Raw genomic sequence first — 22,308 nt, forward strand, 5'->3', positions numbered from 1 at the left:
TTTATGGCTGCGTAACATTCCATGGTGTATATGTACCACATTTTCTTTATCCAGTCTATATCATTGATAGGCATTTACATTGATTCTATGTCTTTGTTATAACACAACCCAATTTTTAAATGGGCAAAGGACCCAAGTAGTTAATTTTCCAAATAAGACATAAAAATGGCCAACAGGTATGAAAAGGTGCTCTAATCATCAGGGGAATGTGAATCCAAACCACAATGAGCTATTACCTCACACTTGTTAGGATGGCAATTATCAAAAAGACAAGAGATAAGTGTTGGCGAGGTTGTGGAAAAAAGGGAACCCTTGAACGTTGTTGGTGGAAATGTAAATTACTACAGCTATTTTGGAAAACAGTATGGAAGTTCTTCAAAAAATTAAAAATAGAATTACCATACTATCCAGTAATTCCTTTGCTGGGTGCATCCCCAAAAAATGAAATAAGCACCCCATAGATATCTGTTTTCCCATGCTGATTACAGCATTATTCACAAGAGCCAAGACATGGGAACAACTCAAATATCCATTGACTATTTTCACATTTCCATCACTAAGTATAATGCTTATTTTAGCTTTTTTTGCTTGTTTGTTTTCTTCTTGTAAATGCTGTTTACCAAGTAAAGAAAATTTCTAATTCTAATTTGTTGAGTTTTTAATCATGAATAAACATAGAAATTTATTGTTTCTTCTATGTCTATTGAGATTGCCAAATGGTTTTTCTCCTTTGATTCATTAATGTGATAAATTGCCTTAATCAATATTCAAATATTAAGCCAACCCTACATTCCTGAGATAAATCAAACTGAGTCATACATTGCTTATACATTGCTGGATTCTATATGCTACTATTTTATTTCTAATTGCAACACTCATATTCATAAGCAAGCTCAGACCATAAATTTTTTCTCATACTCATTTTGTCAAGTTTTATAAGAGTTGTATGAAAATGGAATTACATTTTGCTTGAATGTTTGATAGTACCCACTGTTAAAGCCAGATAAAGATATTCATAGAAAGATATTTGACTACTCAACTTTTTAAGGTTATGATAATATTTAATTATCCTACCTCTTTTTGAGTTATAGTAAGTTATACATTTCTATAAATTTATGCATTTCATATCAAACTTCAAATTTATGGATAAAACATTATTCATTATATCTTCTTGTTAACTTTTTTATGTTTATAGAACATTTTGCAGAAAGTCTGTAGAAAGCATAATGTTCTTCTTTCTCAATTCTGACATTAGTTAATTTTGTCTTCTCTTCTTAATTGGATCAATCTCATCTGTTTGTTTACCTGTTTTTGCTATCAATATTTTCCAAAAAAGTTTGACGTTTATATTTCTTTTTTTCCATTTGTATTTATGATCTCTTTCACATTTTATTACGCTCTGTTATCTTTGTTTTTTCTAATTTTCTTTGGTCTTATTTTGTTTTCTTACACCAGTCTTTTGAGATGGATGCATAGGTCATTAATATTTAGCTTTTCCTTTTTCTAAGATAAACATTTTGATGATATCATTTTACCATTAGGAACTGCTTTAGTTTCATTCCACAAGTTTTATTATATAGTAATTTTATCATTTCAGAAAAATACTAATAACCATAATTATTTCTTCTTTGACATATGGGTTATTTTGAATAATTTTTTTCAAATATATAAAGATTTTCCATTTGTTTTTCAAACTAATTTCTAGCTTACTTCTCTATTAGTCTGAGAACATGATGCATATATTATCAGTCCTCAATGTATTCAGATTTGAATTTTAGTACAGTATATATCCAATGTTTGTTTATTTTCCCTCTGCTTGAAAAGAAAGCATATTTTATAGCTTGTAGATATGATGCCTCATACATGTCCATTAAGTCAGGCTTGAGCATGTTTTTCAAATCTTCTCTACCCTTACTGAATTTATTTGTTCATTCCATCCATTAAGAGAGATATCTTAAAATGTACCTACTATTATTCTGGATTTTATTTTCTGTATTGCCTATCAACCTTTGTATTATATATTTATATATTATTAAGTGCATAGAATTTTAACTTTCTATGACTTTTAAACTGTTATCATTGTGACCTGCCTGTCTTTGTCTTTGTAATGTCTTCTGCCTAATAATGAACTTTGTCCACTGGTTTGCTGGAACTGGCTTGTACTGACAAGACCCAATTGGCCACATCTTTTCCAAACTCAGTGTTCAGTTGTGCCACGTTGGTGGCTTGAAATCAGTCATGAAAGAGTATTAACACACAGAAAGCAGCAAATGAGACAAATCTCACCCATGCTCCAGAGCTGGCTATTAATATTTACCAGCAATGCTCTGACTTCATTTGATTTTAATATATCAGCTTTCTTTTGATTAGCGTTCTTCTATTATAACTTTTTTCCATTCTTCTAATTTTAACCTCTGTGTCTTTTGATTTAAATATGCCTCTTAAAACAGCAAATCGTGGGAACCTTTTTTAATGTAGTCTGACAATCTCTGTCTTTTAACAGGCGCATTTTGTCCATATGCATCTACTATGTCCCAAATATTCCATGGAACATACTTTTACTGAAAATTTATCTGAAATTTAAATTTGACTTGGTCCTATATTTTTATTTGCTACATCAGGCAATCCAATTCCTACCAGGCCTAGCACTAAACCTCAGAATAGAGTGGCACTAGATCATAATAACAGGTAACAATGTGCCAGGCTCTCTGCAAAACACTAACATCTATTTTCTCATTTAATTTTCAAAATACAACTACATAATAGGCAAGCACTAATCAAAAACTATAGTCTTGGAAATACTATTATCTACTTTTCAAGTTACAAACCAGAGCAAATAGAAATTAATTATTTGCCCAAATTGAGGAAGTGGCAGAGTGCTCTTACTATGCTTCAGTCTCCAAGTACCCAAAATGAAGTTTACCTTACTTTTCTGCAGGAACTGATAGGTCCTCATGCATCCAAAAGTTAACAGGCAAAGATATACAGCTGTTTCTGTGTGATCTGCTCCAATTCTGCTCTGCTTGAGTAGTTAGAATATCATTCATTTTTTTGTAATATATGCAACAAACAATCTATATATAGGCAATTGTCTTTACTGAGAATTCCCAACATACTCCAAGATTAAGTTTACATGACAGAAGCAAAACCAAAGGGTAGTGTGTGGTTTGTAAAATTATAATCATGGACAGCACAAACTTCCAGAATACAGGGATGCTGGGCTAAATTAGAGCTGACTCTGATATAAGTACTTCAGATATAATCGGAATCGGATGGTACAAATTTTGCCCCCAAATATGTAGCACTCTTAGCAATCACAGGAAGAAAGATACCTTGTGTTTCAGCACCTCAGCACAGCTGGAACCAGAAGTAAAGTGGATATTTGGCACAAATCGTTATGTCCCATAAGTAAATCCACATTCCTTTCCCCTAATATTTCCTCAGGACACCTCAGCTTCTGAAGTTAGCTTCCTCCTGAATTTTTTGGAACTTGTTTTATAAGCTCTTAGTGGGTCTCTGAATTCTTATTACTTGTTGTCCCCATCCACCTCCAAGTCAGCTTCAAATATCATGGGCCGAATCTTCCTCTGGTTCATGCATTTTCTGGCATAACCGCTTGGTTTCCAACCTTTGTGTCAACCTAGGCTATAACAGTGCTCTGGAAAGCATAGTGTTGCTCACATTTGTGAGATACAATCACTATCTCAGATTTACTTGTACAATTCCATGCAGATTCTCTTATGGTAACCTGTGTACTTATTTAAACTCCACATTCTGAAACTTATGGAGATGGTTTCCAAAAAGTACACATAATTAAGAATTGGGAGGCAGAGCAGTGAAAAAGGTTAGTGGAACTTCGGCTAATGTAACGATGAGATGATTGGCCGGGCGCGGTGGCTCATGCCTGTAATCCCAGCACTTTGGGAGGCCGAGATGGGCGGATCACAAGGTCAGGAGATCGAGACCATCCTGGCTAACACGGTGAAACCCTGTCTCTGCTAAAAATACAAAAAAATTAGCTGGGCGTGGTGGCGGGCGCCTGTAGTCCCAGCTACTCGGAGAGGCTGAGGCAGGAGAATGGCGTGAACCCGGGAGGCGGAGCTTACAGTGAGCCGAGATCGCGCCACTGCACTCCAGCCTGGGCGACAGAGCGAGACTCCATCTCAAAAAAAAAAAAAAAAAAAAAAAAAAAGATGAGATGATTAGGAGTGGCTTAATCAGCCTGAACCTATACATATGAGGAGATGGCAGCAGGATGATCTGAGGGGTACTGAAAAGTCCAGCTGCTGAAGAAAGGACTGGTTTATTTGTGTCAGCCCCTGAAAACTAGGCAGCCATGTATGAAACCTTCACCAAGCTGGCTGATAATTTTTATGTAACTGTTCTTACTTCCGTTTCACATTCTGTTTACTCCAACTTCACCTCAGCATTAATCCAACTCTATTCACCATTTTTTTCAAAGTGATAATGCATTTTACAATTAATCACAGCTTATAAAAATATCCTACTCTCATATTCTTTAAGATTGGCTCATCTGTAGAGAAAGGATTTGTTGATTTGGTTTATGTATTCAGGTGGTCCTCAACATTTTAAATGTTTGCTAAAATTGCCAAAGTAAATTTAGTACTCCATGAAGAAGCAATGTGTTGATCCTATGGTTTCTCACAACCCCTGGCACAGTACTGCATACCTTGAGGGCGCCTGTACCGCTGTTTGAGAAGCAAAGGCATTCCTCCATTATTAGAAGTATAGTTCCCCACCTGCAGGGACAGCACCTCTGCAGGTGGCAACTAAATGTTAATGTACCTCATCCGAGAGGCTGCATTATCAAGTGATTTCATGCCTTAAATGGAGGCAGTGTGTACTACCTTTTCTTGCAATGTGTTTCTCTCCTTTCCCAGGGCACAGAAACTAGTCAGCTTTGAGAAAGAACACTCCTCCTCTTCTCAGTATGCCCTGCCCTCTCACCCTACTGAGACGGATGATGAGTTTGCACACATTTCTGTTCTGGGTACAGTTGAAAACATGACCCTGCTAGACTCCTACCTCTTCACTCCCTGACATTTACCAGACCTGAACAACTGGCAATTCCATCTGTTCAGAGGGTCATCCCCTTTGGGCACGAAAGAGGCAACTTCCTTTTCCACCTCTCCCTTCAACTTCAGTTCTGTTCATACCCACTCACTACACTGCATAGGCCCTCAGCAAGAAGTGCGTATGTTTGTACCTCAGCATGCCACCAATAGATTTGGTTCTTCCTTTTCTTTCTTTTTTTTTTTTTGGTGTGTGTGCAATGAGGTAGGGCTCAGTGCATATGTACATGTATGGAATAGAAGGTAGGCACTAGCAACCTCTTATTTCTTGTAAGGGTTTGCCAAGGTCCTAACCATTTCTTTCTGACTCAGCAAGTCTGATGGTTAAACCTGATTTTTGCAAGAAGAGAAAAAATAATGCAACCACTCTAATTATTTGAGATAAGAGACCGCTGATTTTTATCCTCAGCAGGGAGTACTGCTGCTGAACAAATGCCAGTTTTGGAGGTAAAAAAGACAGTGATGGCATCCAATTTTCAAAAGCTACAGAGAGGAAAATGGTATAACATCCACCCCATGCATTATTGATAATCAGCATGCATGCTGATTGTGAAAGTCTATTTACTTTCTAATCATTAAAATAAATAACTGCAAGTTTCCTTACTTTCTATGACCTTCTTTTGCATCATTTATTCCAACAAATTTTGCCTCTAAGGCGACAGATTGGGGCTGGCATTGTATAAGTTTGTTGAGAACTCCCTATAGGAGGGCAAGTGGGAGAGCAAGTTGTAGAAGCTTCTCTGTTCTCCACTTTATTGCCCAGGAAACAGTATGCTTAAAATCCATGCAGTCTTCTGGGATAGATTGAACAAGGTATTCAGAAAATCTGCATAATTTGTTGATACATATTCAGGTATGTTAAGCACGATTTGTATTTAATTGCTTTTGCTCTTTGGGAAAAATTTCTCAGGTGTGTAATTGAGAATCTACTAATGTAGTGGGAGGACCAGGTTATAATGAATCACAAACAAGAGAAGCATTTGCAGAAACGCCACAGTCCCTCACTTTTTTTTTAGTAAGGTTAGAAAAATTTGGGAAAGATTAAATTGTGTTTTTTTTTTAACTTCCAGTCATTGAATTGGTGCTGAAATGTTACCTAGTTACTCTCTATAGAGTTCTGTTCCTCAAATTACGATTTTTGTTCTGTAGAAATTACAGTAAATTTTATCTCTGCTCCTGTTAATTTATTCATTAAGACATCGAGACCTTTTCCCCTAGGAAGACATAATGGGTTTGCTAAGTGCTTATACCAATGGCTGTTGCTTTCATAGCAATGCTCCCGTGAAAGCCTGATTCTCTTATTCCTGATGTCTAGTATTGCCACTGTATGTGTACAGTAAGCCCCTGTATGCCTACAAGGTTAAATAGCTAAAAAAAATTCCTCTAGAAGAGTTTGGTAAGGAATAGTCCAAACAGGTTAAGTATCCACTTGAATACGTAGCCAAGGAAGAGAATGACTTGTGCGCAAAGCTGAGCCTAAAATAGAAACTTTGTAAGCAGCCTATGTCTAGAAGCCAACTTTGGTACTGGAAGGAAAAAAATAAACTCTTCAGTGATATGACAAGGAGATGATGTGGCCTATGTCTTCAGGGATGCCAGTCAACATTGCGGTCACATGGCCATCAGCCTTCAACCTAGAGTGAAAATGGTACTTTGACCAAAGGGCTGGCTTTCACATTAGCTAATAAACATGCTTAGGTGATCCAAACCTAATTTTTTTTTGAAGGAGTCTCACTCTGTCACCCAGGCTGGAGTGCAGTGTCACCATCTCTGCTCACTGCAACCTCCACCTCCCAGGTTCAAGCGATTCTCCTGCCTCAGCCTCCCAAGTAGCTGGGATTACAGGGGTGCGCCACCATGTCTGGCTAATTTTTTTTGTATTTTTAGTAGAGATGGGGTTTCACCATGTGGGCCAGGCTAGTCTCGAACTCCTGGCCTTAAGTGATCCACCTACCTCAGCCTCCCAAAGTGCTGGGATTACAGGCGTGAGCCACTGTGCCCGGCCCAAACCTAGTTTTTAAACAATAAACGAAGAGTCAAAAGCCCAGTATTTCAGAACTGCCACTCACATCCTTGGGCAGATTTGACTGTTTTTTAGGATAAAGTAATGTTTGAAAGTGTTTAAATTCAGTGGTTGTTCCTTTAACTTCCCTGTCTATATATTCTGAAATTTCCAAAATTATCATAGTTACACTGGGTTGCAGAATCTAGGTCAGCTCCAGGATAGAGTGGCTAAATTTTAAAAGGAAAATAAATAAATAAATAAATAAATAAATAACACCAACCTCCCCAACTTAAGCCTTCGGTGCCAACCATTTTCCTTAGCCTGCTAGAAGGTTCCCTACCCACCGACGTCTTGTCCTCCTTTATGTCCACCTAAATACTTTCTACCTGCCATGTCTTTCATAAGACCCTCCCAGCTCAAGGGAGCCCTTCCTACTGTGCTAGATCTCTGCCTTTTCCCAAATTGTCTATTATGTTACAAAACCACCACCCTCATCAACAAATGTCAATATCCAAATTCACAGAAGGGATCAGTGGAGTTATGGTTTACAGTCACTTTCTGTATATTGTGTGTTAGATAGTCACACCTTCTGGTGAAGTGTCGTATTCACACATTGAATACACCAGGCTCTATAAACACATCACAAATACTGAAATATAAAGAGAATGAAAGAGACAGAGACAGAGACAGAGAGAGAATAAAGGTAGGGGGCAGGTATTGGTATCTATGCATGTGGTATCAGAGGAAATCTTCACTCACTAGGACCTTGATTTTGTCTTGGAAAAGGATGGAAAGACAAATCTTTTTTTTATTTTAACTTTTAAGTCCAGGGGTAAATGTGCAGGTTCATTACATAGGAAAACTGTGTCATGGAGGTTTGTTGTATAGATTATGTCATCACCCAGCTATTAAGTCTAGTATCCAATAGTTATTTTTTCTGATCTTCTCCTTCCAACCACCCTCCACTCTCTGATAGGCCCCAGCATGTGTCGTTCCCCTCTATGTATCCACGTGTTCTCATCATTTAGTTTCCACTTATAACATGTAGTATTTGGTTTTCTGTTCCTGCATTACTTTGCTAAGGATAATGGCCTCCAGCTTCACCCATGTCCCTGCAAAGGACATGAATTCTTTCCTTTTTATGGCTGTATAGTAGTCCATGGTATATAAGTACCACATTTTCTTTATCCAGTCTATCACTGATGGGCATTTAGGTTGATTCCATGTCTTTGCTATTGTGAACAATACTACAATGAACATACACATGCATGTGCCTTTATAACAGAATGCTTTATATTCCTTTGGGTATATGCAGTAATGGGACTGCTGGGTCAAATGGTCAAATGGTATTTCTGTCCTTAGGTCTTTGAGGAATTGCCACACCAAAAAGACAGTCTTTTTAAATAGTTTGTGTCAGTGTAAATAGAAAAATGAGCTAGTATCTGAAGGAAACATGCTATAGAGAGAGGATTTTTTAATAGAAGGTAAAATAATAGCATGTTTATGTGCTTCTATAAATAATCCAATATCAAAAGGGAAAATGATATAGGAAAGTGAGAGAAGAGTTTCTGGAAGAATGTTCTTGAATGGTGAAAAAGGATGGGACCTGGTGCCGAAGTGGAGAGTTGGGCTTAAGTAGGAGCACAGATCAATCATCAAATAGTCACAGGAGGCAAAGCATAGACTATGAGCACAGACGCAGCCAGTGAGCAGTGAGCAGATGCAGTGCTGGATGCTTGGGAAGTTCTCTTCTGGCTCCTCTTGTTCTCGGTAAAATGTGAAGCAAACTCATCAGCTAAGAGCAAGAATCAGCAAGAAGGTACCAGAAATCTGAGAAAAGTGTGTAGCTCTCCAGGGGAGTACAAAACTGAATTGGACCAGAGAAATATAGTGTGATTTTACTTAAGGACCATAAATTTAAAGTGTGTTCTAACACTTGTTTTTCTCCAGCCATGATCAGCTATACAAAGATTCAGGTAAGGGGTAGGCAGTGGGTTGAATTTAACCATGATTATGGTTTTGCCTGTCAAGTACAATAATTGAGGGGCAAGGGAGTTGCCATCCTCAAGAGCCAAGTAATAATGATAGTCTTCCTCATTGATATCCACATATTTAATTGGTTCCATTGATTATTTATTTATGGAAAGATTGAAAGTGTCTGGGAATGCAGATTGTACTAAAATATACTTTATATATAAACCATCTCTTTTCTGGTCTTTTGGTGTTTATTTAGAAGAGAATTTTTATTTGCCTTTTCACTTAGGATATTATCTTTAATAAGATGACTGTGTCCTAAGCCTGTGATATTAGACACTTAAAAAAAGGACAGAAATTTCAAAGAGGAGTTGCAATAATGGATGCGGGCAAGACATGAAGCATTTTTTTCACAGTCTAATGGTTTTTAAAACAAATCTAATTCATACATATATTCTAAAAATCCCATTAATATTTCCACACACATTTTTCATTAATTCACTTAATTAATATGTATTGCATCCCTGTCATGTACAAAACATTGTACGAGGCAAGCACCAAGGTGAATTGGAGAGGGGAGGGCAAGATGACAATACAAATCCCAAAGGTATTTGCAGTCTAAAGGGAGAAACTCATATATTTACAACAAATTAGTATTCAAGACAGGACAAAGGAAGCACTACAACGCAAGTTTCATGGCATTTGTTTATCTCATTTACAGCTATGTACCACAGTGGACCTGAAACAGTAGCCGCTTAATGAATACAGGTGAATCAGTGAATGCCACAGAGATATGAACCACCCTGGAGGAACAGGAGGGAGCAATGAATGATTTCTGAATGCGGGATCTGAGAAAGCGTAGTGGAGAATGTAACATTTCACTGGCTTTTAAAAGAAAAGTAGGAAAACAACAGAAGGAAGAGAAGGGCCCTCTCATATGAAAGACAAACAAGAGATGAGCACTGCAGTGTGGAAGCAGGAAGACTTCAGGGCATAGACATAGTTTTGTCTGAGGGCTGAGGAATAGCACAGTGAAAGGGTATGTTAGAAAGGAAGAGTGGTGGGGCAGAGTGGGAATAAGAGCCAAGCTATGCTGGTAACAAAAACACTCTATTTAATCCATGACATATTAAGAAAACTTGTGAGGTGCATTTTTCCCACAAACCAGTTCTAAATATGTCTAATTTTATACTATGTGATTTCATGCTATTGCTGATATTTTCTTTTATAATTTTTGTAGGTACAGGTTTTCACTGATTTATAAAATGTTATTCTACTGACTAATGAAAATTTTGAATAAAGCTTTCGAGATCTTACTAAAAGAAAAGGGGGGTAAGGAAAGGAAGAGCGATACCAGCAAGTGGAATGCCTCGATTATCTGATAAAGGAGTTCTTACTGAGCATTTACACTGTGTCTTACACTGTTTTAGATGCTGCCCATGTTATAACTCATTTAATATCACAGAAACCCTGTAAGGGAGGTATTATTATTATTCCCCATTTTATAGGTGAGGAAACTCAGGATGTACTTGGATGTCAAGTACACCCACATTATACAACTAGTAAGTGACAGCTCCAGGCCCTGTGTACCATTGGTTCTATGAAAACATTTTGAATAGTTGAGTGACGTTATATGATTTGTGTTGCTACTACCTTTTTCTTTCATAAGTAATGAACATATTTAAGTTAAATTCAGAAAGTAAGCACCATGTATATTACAGCTGTTCCTCATCTGTATTTAGAAGTTCTGAATATTCAAATGTATTACTTTCCATTTCTATCTTTTCTTTATCAATGATATGACTATTTCCAAAACCTATTGGCTTAAAGGTTGTTTTCCTAGTGTTTAATCTATAATTTAAAATAGTACAATTGTATTTTTCTTAATTCATAATTTATTTAATTAAACTGTTCTAATATTATTTTACTCCAATACCTTTTTAGAACTACCTAAAGTAGGGAAAATATGAGGAAGTGTTTATGGAAGTAGCTGTAGCTTGGTGTTTGCTATACCAGAGGGCAGAAATAGGACTGATATATGGAAGTTATCAGAAAGTAATTTTCAACTCAAAGTAAAGGTGGTTATTTTTTTTCTGAAGTCATTCAGAAAAAAATGTTTCATTTCATTCAGAAACAGTTGTTGATGGCAGCCAATTCATCATCAAGTAGGTTACACTCATTTTGTCATCATCTTAGAGATTTCCTGCCTCAAAAAATTTTCCAGTCTTTTATTAAATATACTCTATTTTGTAGCAAGTCTTCCAACTATCAATTCATTCTCATTAAATTTTCACCTCCTCTTTTCAAATACTTATATAAACCAAAAATATCAAACTCATAAAAGTGACCCAAAGAATCTTTAAAAGTTCAGTTCAGAATCAACATTACAATTTATGCAGGACTGGAGAACAGCATCTGAACTGGTCTAATTGCCTTATTCAAGAGTGCTTTCGTCAGCTCCAACAACTATCAGCTCTTTTTATTTCATTGAAATCTGTAACAAACAGACTTTATCACTGTGGCCTGTCATCCTTGGACTCAGGTGATCCTAAGTTCCTGATCTCTCACCTCATCTCTAGTGAGGATGGGGCAGAGGCATAGACAAAAGATTCTAATCCCAGCTCAAGCTACAGCATCATCACAGGGGGGTTCACTGTGGTTGGTTTTGTGTCACAGAAACAGAGTAGTCAAGGTGTCTAATATTTGTGTTATGCCAAAAAAAAAAAAAAAAAAAAAAAAAAAAAAAAGATGGAGGTTGTTTGTTCAGCCAAGAGAACCTAAAGTAGGAAAAATATGAGGAAGTGTTTATGGAAGTAGTTGTAGCTTGGTGTTTGCTGCACCAGAGGACAGAAATAGGACTGATACATGAAAGTTATCAGAAAGTGATTTTCAACCCAAAGGAAGGAATTTATTAAGTGGAGATATTCAAAAGTGGAACATGGTACTTTCTAGAGGAAAGAAACAACCATTTATAGAGTATTTGTCTTGGGTCTTCTCCAGCAGGAAATATTTAAAACTGGGGGACCTTATAATTTATTTCCCAAACAGGGACACATTTGAGAATGAAAGGATAACAGCTATAAACTGGGGTATCCCAGGCAAATGGGTTCACATTACCCTAATTCACCCTTGTAGATCCCCAGCTGTGTGGACTTGCTGACGTGTGGAGAATAGGGAAATACTGACCCTAGTAAGGGAAAGGGAAAAGTGGGAGCTCATGGAAGTGCTGAGAAACAGGGCAAATCTGTGACCTTCTCGCCCCTGCTTCTGCACCTACCCTGATAGGATGAAACCTAAAGACCCATATCAAATCGGATCCCTGTCAGTGAACCTGGATATGAACAAAGTGTTAGGATCCAAAGGGATCCACCTGGGAAAAATTCCAGGACAGCATCATTGTTCTCAGAGCCAGGATAGAGTAGATACTCTTCCCAAGTCAAGTTACCTACCCTGATAGGATGAAACCTAAAGACTCATATCAAATAGGATCTCTGTCAGCCAGCCTGGATATGTGCTAAGTGTTAGGATCCAAAGGGATCCACCTGGAAAAAAATTCCAGGACAGCAACATTGTTCCCAGAGCCAGGGTAGAGTAGATACTCTTCCCAAGCCAAGTTACTCAGAGAGTTCTACAGGGCATAACGTTAGGCAGTAAGAACAGGACCAGCCCCAAAGGACCAAAGACTGTGGTGATGACAAGGTACAGAACAGGACCAGGCCGATACCAGGACCCCACACATTACAGGCAGGCACAGTGAGAAGAATGGAGAAGGGCAGGCATATAGGGGCACAGTCTCCCTAAATATGGTCTGTGTTACACTGCCTAGACCTAGAAGTACCCAATGAGGCAGGTTTTTCTTCCATTCTAAATGGCAATTCAAATATAACAAAAACTTACTTTTTACTATGACAAGTTTATTGCAATCCATAAACTGCTTGAAAGGATTATTAAAATTAGTATTCCTAAACAAAAATTCACATTTTACTAACTGTAATGGGTACTAACAGCTGTATGCTCGGCTCCTATCCCTCTCTTGCACTTTGCCCCTAGATTGAATGGGCACCTTTCACTTTGCCATGCAGCCGTTTTGACTCAGGAAAAACTGGTTCCAACTCCATGGTTAGAATGAGCCACTTCAAGTAATCCCAGTTCCCTGCCCTGTAATTACTCAGATCAAGCCAATAGCACTGGCATATGCCTTGCAACTGGTCTTGCTCCAGGCACATGGCTTAAGTCAGCCAGACCTAAGGGAAAGGCTATTTTTCAACATGAATGAGAGTCAAGGTGGTGAACCAGTTGCTGCTGGCCATCATAAGGGGAATTTGATGGAAGCCTGCCCGCGGATGATATCACCCCATGAAGGGACAGAACCAGATGAGTCAGAGCCAGACCTCCATTTCCACCAGGCATTCCCTGCCTCTGGCTTTCCTTTGGAGGTGATAACTTTCTTACTGTGTAAGCCAGTTTGCGATGCACCCATCTTGATTCTTCACCTGTAAGCATCTTAGTAGATCTATAAAGCAGTGATTCCCAAACCTGCCTGCATATTGAAATTACTCAAAGATTTTCAAAAATTGCTGATGCCCGTATTCTATGCAGAGATTATGATTTATGGGTCTAGTGTGTTGCTGGGTGAGCCAATTAATCTCTAAATTTCCTCCCTTCCTGGAGATTCCTTCCTAAGAATGTTCCTCTGCCCAAGGTGAACACAGGGCACTCTGAGACTTCTCAAAGTGACAGGAATATGTGTTCCCAGGCAGACTTTCTCCACCCTCTACAATATTGAGGGACTTTTATGCTTTGCAATAAGATTTGAATTGCTCTTCAGCTATCCTGCTTGGATTCACCTTTTATCACATTTCAGAAGATACGGGTTTGAGAGCCTTCCCTAGTAAAATGGGATTATAAGTCTCTATAAGCCCCATGTTTGGAGTCTCAAGAGGCCATAGAAAGAGGTCCCAACTGTTCATCAATAATTTTTTTTAATGGTAGAATGGATAAAAGGAAAGAGATGGAGTAGAAGAGGAAGAATTGAGATCTGACTACACTGTTAACATCCTCTGCCACCCTCTCTTTCCCTCTCTCTCTTTCTCCCAAGCCCAACATCAAAAACTAGGTCTTTCTTTCACATTTATGTGTAACTTAGATCTGACTACACTGTTAACACACACTGCCACTCTGAGCCTCGGTATCCTAAATGCTGATGAACTGAGAAAAATGATACCTGCTTCATCTATGTAGTAAAGCTTTTGTGAGGATATGAGGTAATACATATAAAAAGTGATGAATCTAAGTTATTATTATGAGAGGTCCAGAAAGTTAAAAATGCAGTCTAGACCTAACCCTAATAGATACCAGCCATGCCAGCAGGATGAAATGGCTTAGAAGAGAGTTACATTCTCTGCCAGCCTCCCTCTTGGTGTCCTCCCCCTTCATCCTTCCTCTCACCATCCTTCATGAAACGGCAAAGCTTGCACTGTAAATGCAATTCTAAGATACATCCTTTCTCCAACCCACTTTCAGCCAGATTGCCATGCTCTGAGCCCTGCCCATATAGAATTCCTAGGGCTGCCACTAATAGGCAGGAAGGTTATTTTGTTGCATTTTTCCCCTAGGTTTTTAGAAGCACTCCACTTCCTCATCAACAGTACACCTCTGGGCATCACAATGCTGTATCATTCCCTGCTTGAATTATATTATCCATGATAAGAGACATCTCTGAGTGCTAAGTGGGGAGTGATTTTTAGAAAGATGTGTGGGAAATGGTTTCAATATTTGGCAATTCCTAAAGGCAAGATGATTTGAGACATTGGCTTTTTAAAAAGACGCTTGATCGGCTCATTATACTATTCTCTCATTTCTGAAAATGCCTTGTCAGTTGGAATATTACTTTAGCAGTTGCACCAAGGTAGAAATTTCATAAACTAGAGGATTATAATTTTCAGTTTATTTAAGTCATTTATCCATATATGTCACATATAACACATAAATGTATATATTCACCAGGATATCAATCTTTCTTTTACAGATATCTCCATTAACATATACCATTCTGAAACTAAAGACATAGACAATCCCCCAAGAAATGAAACAACTGAAAGTACTGAAAAAATGTACAAAATGTCAACTATGAGACGAATATTCGATTTGGCAAAGCATCGAACAAAAAGATCCGCATTTTTCCCAACGGGGGTTAAAGTCTGTCCACAGGAATCCATGAAACAGATTTTAGCCAGTCTTCAAGCTTATTATAGATTGAGAGGTAAGGAAAGAGATGAAACCTGTTTAGCCTTGTGTTATTTCCATCCTTTCCCTTTCATTCATCCATAGGTTGTCTTTAGCCTAAAACTTCCAGTTCTGTCATTTAGCCACAAGAATTATAAAAATCAACCTAGTGGTAATCTGACAGTAATGAATAATAAACATTCAAAACTATGGTAGATATCAGCTCTTATGGTTTAAAATATCTTGCGCAGCACAGAACCAACAGGACATTTATAAATCACCAGAAAACCTTGGCATCCAGATTTTACCCCTTTTTTATTTTTACCAATGCTCCATATTCCATTTTAATGTTGTTCATATGGGTAAGAAGCACAGGATGATTGCAATGTCAGGAATCTAAGCAAATTGATTTATGACTTAAGATTTCATTTTTCAAAAGCAACATTACAATCCAGATCCTCTTATAAGTTTGTGTAGTGATGACCCAGCAGAAACTTTTAAAGTTTGGGCACCTAGAGGCACGTTGAAGTGCAGAGGAGAAACAAATGAAGAGTGGTTACCAAGATATAATGCAGGAGTGTTAGCAGAATTTACAACACAATTACAATGGTTTCCAGCAGAGTCACAGTCCACTTTTTACCCCAAGACTGCTTAACAGGATTCTGATGGCATTGCCGGAAACCATTAAGGAGTTAATCACGGCGCAGCCATCAGTGACTATCCTTTCACTAACTTACTATGGATGACAAAATTCTCATGGCTTCTTTTTTTAAAAAAAAAAAAAACACAAATCTTTGGTAGCTACTATTAAAATTCCCCAGGTGGCTCCAAATAATGCAAAATATCTTGTCTCTCTGAGTCTTAAATTCAATTTATCTTATATGCGCAAGTTGAGAGTTTTACTGATTTCTATCTTGATTACACTGGATGTTTGCTTCCATTCCAAAAAGCAGAGCCACCCTGCTTTATTTAAAGCCCATCTACTAGAGCAAGCCGGTTCAATTCCAGCCTGTGATGTGTTGTACACTAGGACAACTGAGTACCCATTTCACAATACTAACGTCCAGAAAACTTCTTGGATGTCTATTTCTGTTAGATGTGCCCACGTTAAATTAATCTGAAGAGTTCTTATTTGGTTTTGGAAGCATAATTAACTAACAGTCTCAAAAATATCAAGTCTTATATTCCTTATGTGTCTCATTTTCTGTGGAAATAAAAAGATATTCACTTTCTGAAAGAAGCCACACCCATAGAAAAGTGAAAACTACTGTATCACAGTCTGAAAGAGGATTCTCACTATAGAAAATCAAGAGCACTATATTACTATTTTGAGGTCCTAGAAGGGCATCTCCACAGAGCAGGTACTAGCCAACGCTTGTTGGTGGACACAGAACGCAAAGAGCCCGTTGGGAAAATAGAGAAAAGACAGTGACATGCCTAAATTACTAATTTCGAGCGTGCCTACACATTGATCAGATAATGACTCTGGTAAATTCCACATTGTTTGCTCAGGGATGGACGTACATATAGTATTTGCATCACACTGAATATGAATGCAACTATTCCTATTTTCACGTAACTTCTAATTCTTTACAACATTCACAAATAGGATTCACTGCAAGTATTTAGAATACACTATTTATTGCTGCAACAAAATTTTTAGCTCTGAATTTTTATTCTCAGCTCTTTATTCTTGATTAGGTTGCCTCTTTCATTCTTGTTTCCCTGGATGAAACAAATCATTGTTTTTCTCCCCACAGCAATGACAGTCCATTATCTTTATGGCTGCCCCTAGGTAATATGAAATTTTACTATTCATCAGCTGGGTTTCTTAAGTCAAACAAATTGGTTCACAAAGAAACAAGAAATAAGACCCAGCTACAAAGCAGTGTTCCTCTGACAGAGAGACTCACTTACTGTTCTTGTTGCTACTTTTACAAAATTATCCATTGACATCTTTCAAACTTAGGAGAGAAAGCACTCATATTCCCAAATCAAATGGAACATTGAATTATTTCATTTCCCAGGGCTTAAAAGCAACACAGTGAAATGTTCTGAGCTTTGTGGTAGAATCATAAATGTGCTTATCTCAAAACCCAAATGCAAAAGAGGCAAGCGTGTTTCTGGTAATCTACAGGCTGAACTCTGCGCCCCAGCCAAATTTCCTGCTATACAGATGCCTCCCTTCAGACCCTCCTCACCCTCACCTGTGTCTCTCCCTCTATTTCCCTCCCTCTCTGTCTCCCATACCCAACATCAAAAGCTAGGTCTTGGCCAGGCGCAGCGGCTCTCACTTGTAATCCCAGCACTTTGTGAGACCGAGGTAGGCAGATCACCTCAGGTCAGGAGTTCAAGACCACCCTGGCCAATATGGTGAAACCCTCTCTCTACTAAAAATACAAAAGTTAGCTGGGCATGGTGGCGCACGCCTGTAATCCCAGCAACTCAGGAGGCTGAGGCAGGAGAAGCACTTGAACCCGGGAGGCGGAGGTTGCGGTGAGCCGAGATCACGTCACTGCACTCCAGCCTGGGCAACATAGTGAGACCCCGTCCCCCCCCAAAAAAAAAAAAAAAAAAAAAGCTAGATCTTTCTTTCACATTTATGTGTGCCTTAGAGAAGGTTAAAGATGGATAGGGTCCTAGTTCTTTCTACTCCGTGTTGTCTGCAGATCAACAGCATCACCATCAGCTGGAAACTTGTTAGAAATGCAGAATCATACATCCCACCCCAGACCTACTGTCAGAATCTGCATTTTAACAAGTTCCCCAGGTAAAATTCATTTGTACTTTAAAGTTCTAGAAGCACTAATCTAGAGAACATCTAGCCAACACTCCCATTGTACAGATAAGAAAACTGAGATCTGATGAAGTAAAATGGCATGTTCAGGGGCACAGCTGGCAGCAGAACAGGGGTACAACTCAGTGTCCTGACTCCCATTTCAGTGTGCTATTTCTCCCTCTAACGTGTGCACAACCGTGTACTGCGCATTTGCACACACCACTGGTCTAACAATACTAATTGCGAATAACTGTCTGCAGGCCAGGACTTCCAATCACAGACTGCCATGCCTGGCCTCCAGGGTATGTGCTCCCTGGGGTTCTTCCTACATCATCAAATGACTTAGGATATGACCTTCAGCAGAGAAGCTGACGTTCTGTGATCAGATTTCAGGCATTGGCCGGCAACTGTGGGAAGACTGGGGTGGGAGGGAGGCCAAGGTGCTGGATTTCTCTAGAATCACTGTGGCAGTCCCTCCCAGTAGGTTCAAAGGAGGATAGTACAGAACAGGTAAATCAAAAGTTTACAAAAATCCAATTTTGAGAAGTTTTCAGGTCCCTCCCAGCCCTGAGGTCCTTTGATGCCTCAACTTTCAAAGGTTTTTTTGATACTTCCCCAGGAAGGATGGGGGACTATCCTGGTGGGTTGTGGGCTGGTGCTTCCAATCATGGAAAGAGTCTATGCCTCCTGGCTTGTGAGAAGCTTCCAAGAGAAAAATAACATCAGAGGAGCCACAAAAAAAAAGAAAGCCTGCCCCTCAGAAAGAGTCTGAGATTTCATCCTTAACATTATGATTCCTGTAAACTACAATGTCACAGGGAGATAATTTTTCAAGCAACTTCAGACATTATGCTCTAAGAAAGAAGATTCTTTCAGGGCCCTTATGGAAGGTTTTGAGTAGTTCTGTGTCCTGTGGTAGGAGAAAGAACAGCAGGGAAAGGAGCAGAACTAGGAAGATGCACACAACAAAAATAGTACCTCTTATTTGACTGCTCAACCCCAGTCCCCGCAACCATATGACAGGGACTGCCTGCAGAAATCTCTGCATAGCTGGTGATGCATCCTCAGGCTACATAGCACCCAGGAAAATGAACTTCTGTATACATCTGTCTACATCAGTTATGATGCCTGCCAGTCTGAGTTTGGGCTCAATTGGGAGCAGCTAGGCTCAACAAAGAACACAATTAGTTCAATACTTAAATTGCAATGAAATAAAAGCAAGTCTTAATCTGAGATCAAAAGTGACACACTCAAGGTTGTGCCTAACTTGTAGACAGAAGAGATTGTCACATAATATCTTACCCAATGTTTCACACACAGATATTGTCCATGAAAGTCACCAACACTTAGATATTGTCCATGAAAGTCACCAAAGACAGTGCTAGTTTATTTTATGTATTGTTGTATCTCTGGCACTTATATAGGTTTTTGAACTGAAGTAGCCACAAAATAACATCCCCAGAGAGAGTGTGGAGTATGTAAGAAAGAAGGCTAGCAAAGGCAGCTGGTTTGCTTAGACTAGACATACAACTGTTAGGGTCTGGACAAATCTGAAAACATCCAAGTGTTGTTTCCTTCTTGTATACTATGTAGACTATTGACCAGAGATGAAGGGTCAGAGACAGCTTGCTGGTTTGTATCAGAAAAGGCATTAAAACTTCTTGATCCTTGCCTGGCAGTAGACAGTTCACAAAAATGAATTCTGCAAGGTGAGGTATTCCATTGCTTCCCACGGGGAAATAACAGGGAAATAACAAGGATCCCTGTTATTTCCCCCAGTGTGAGAAACCAGATGGCACATGTGAGGTGGTCAGGACTGCACCCTCTCCTGTCTTTGTGGGTTATTCATTAAAAGATAATTACCTTGAAGGTTCTGGTCAGGTTGCTGCTGGTAAATGACCTGAGCTTCTATTGATCTAGAATTTTCTTCTTAAAACAGAAAGCTAAGAGAAATCCAGACATGGAGTAAGCGGAGAGGAAGGAATAACATATAGGCGTTAAGAGTCTCCAGATTGGTCTTGTCTCACCCTATTCCTCCCCACGGTCCTTTTTCTCAGCACAGCAGTGTTTCTTTAAGCGTTTCTTCAGTAAGTCAGATGGTGTCAGCCTCTGCCCTAAAGGCTCCAATTGTTTCCATTGCTCTAGGGTTAAAAATCAACATATTACAAATGCTTATAGGGAGGCTTCCAACATTTTCTGCTCTCTTAATCCCCTAAAACAACTTTTTAGCTATATAATCCCCTTGCATGCTTTTCCATTGACATCTAAAGTTTTTTGTCAAGTTTAAATTAATAAATAGGATGTAATTTTTGGTGAGTTGTATATATTGATATTTAAAATAAAACTAGAATTGGATCTTTCTCATGTATCCAGTAGAATCCACCATGGCCACTCAATATTTACCATCAAATTCTTTTAACAGATAAGTGAGCAAATTCTTCTTAACAGTAGGAAATGTCACATGGTTCCTTTTTCTCCATACATTCGTATTTCCATTCCACTTCTCTCCTCAGAGTCTCATTTTAATGTAATTTATGTTTATGCTTGAAAATCTGTTGATTGCTCTAAAATACTTTTTAGTAACAAAAATATGAACATAAATTGAAATTACATTTTTTGTTTCTTGTGACTATAAGATTTATGTGTAAAAAGAAATTTCTTCTGGATTCATTTGCATTTATTATTTTAAATATATAATCAATTAAAACTAAACACATATAGTTTTAGTTTTTATTGAGGGATGGATATAGAGTGAGATTCAAGTTTTGTGAGTGTTAATGTTTGTAAATACAAAATTGCAAATGGAATATTCTAAACAGGGCTTTGGAAGAAATCAATGTTAAAAAAGGATCTGTAGCTTACGCTTCCTTAGCTTCTGCCTCTGGATCAAAGTGATTGTTTTGGTTTTGCTCCTCTAATTGTTTATACACAATTAGTTGTTATTTATATTGTGCATTGCTAAAATGAGACTAGGTTTAACATCAATTTTATCCCTATTATTTTACTTAGTTTCAGTTAGGTGTTGAGAAAACTTCTTTACATAAATAAGTAGATGGGAATAGATGGAGTTTTGTTATAGCACTGTTCTTATTCTTTTAATTCCTTTGTCATTATATGCCAATAATCACATCATGATCTGTCATCATTATTTTTAATGATCTGTCAATCAGCTGTCAACCTATTAGGACTCCTTCTAATTTGTTGAAAGCAAAGAATCATAAATCACCTAGACTGCCAAAATGTGTGTTATCCCTCGACTCAGTTCACTCCCTTTCTCAAACTCAGTATTGTTATTGCAAATTGCTCCTTGGTGTGATAACCTAGAGGCACTGTGCCACAATAAGAATAGGGATGGATGAATGGGGAAAGGATTGTGATCAAAAGGGAAGTGCTAATGAAGAGGTGTGTCTTTGGAGAGACCAATTTTAGGAAAGCTTGCACAGGAAAATGGAGACCTGGAAATTGATTCTCTTTAAATGTTGTGTGCCTGCTCATCACTTGGAAAGTCTTCAAGGACAGCCAGGGGACCTATACTCCAGTTTGGAGACTGCTGGTCTGCAAAACCCTACACCATCTGTGTTCACCTCGCCACATCTTTCTTTTTTTTTTTTGAGACGGAGTTTCACTCGTTGCCCAGGCTGGAGTGCAACGGCGTGATCGCGGCTCACCGCAACCTCCGCCTCCCAGGTTCAAGCCTCAGCCTCCCGAGTAGCTGGGATTACAGGCATGCACCAACACACCCAGCTAATTTTGTATTTTTAGTAGAGACAGGCTTTCTCCATGTTGAGGCTGGTCTCGAACTCCTGACCTCAGGTGATCCTCCCACCTCGGCCTCCCAAAGTGCTGGGATTACAGGCATGAGCCACCGTGCCTGGCCCTCACCACATCTTTCTATCTTCATCCTCTATTACTCTCAACCTTGCTCTGGCCACAATGACATCCTCCCTGCTCCTTCAGTGCCCCTGGCACTCCACAAACTGGGAGACTTTACTTTTCCCAAACGACTCAAGTCACCTTTATAGTGAGGTCTTCCTCAACCGCTCTATTTTAAACTGCAGTTTTGCATGCACACACGCACACACACACACACACACACATGCACATATAATATTCACTATTTTCTTGCATTCCTTTTTCTCCATAGCATATAGTAAGTACTCAATAAATATTTGTTAAATGAATTAACTTTTAGAGACCGTAAATTAGTGTGTCAACATAAGCCATGAAATAAT

General features: G+C 38.6%; 1 protein-coding gene across 2 annotated transcripts in view; it reads left to right on the plus strand.

Annotated features, from left to right (window-relative positions):
- Positions 1 to 22,308, plus strand: part of IMPG1 (interphotoreceptor matrix proteoglycan 1) — a 157,871-nt gene that overhangs the window by 16,325 nt on the left and 119,238 nt on the right. The window contains exon 2 of one of the 2 annotated variants that reach the window (XM_030809307.1): positions 15,101 to 15,334. The exons of the other annotated variant lie outside the window; for it this stretch is intronic. Within the exon in view, the coding sequence (XP_030665167.1) occupies positions 15,101 to 15,334 (234 nt within the window). The remainder of the gene's footprint in view (positions 1 to 15,100; positions 15,335 to 22,308) is intronic. 2 annotated transcript variants of the gene reach the window in all.

The sequence above is a fragment of the Nomascus leucogenys genome, chromosome 3 (genome assembly GCF_006542625.1).
Source record: "Nomascus leucogenys isolate Asia chromosome 3, Asia_NLE_v1, whole genome shotgun sequence".
Classification (NCBI taxonomy): Eukaryota; Metazoa; Chordata; class Mammalia; order Primates; family Hylobatidae; genus Nomascus; species Nomascus leucogenys.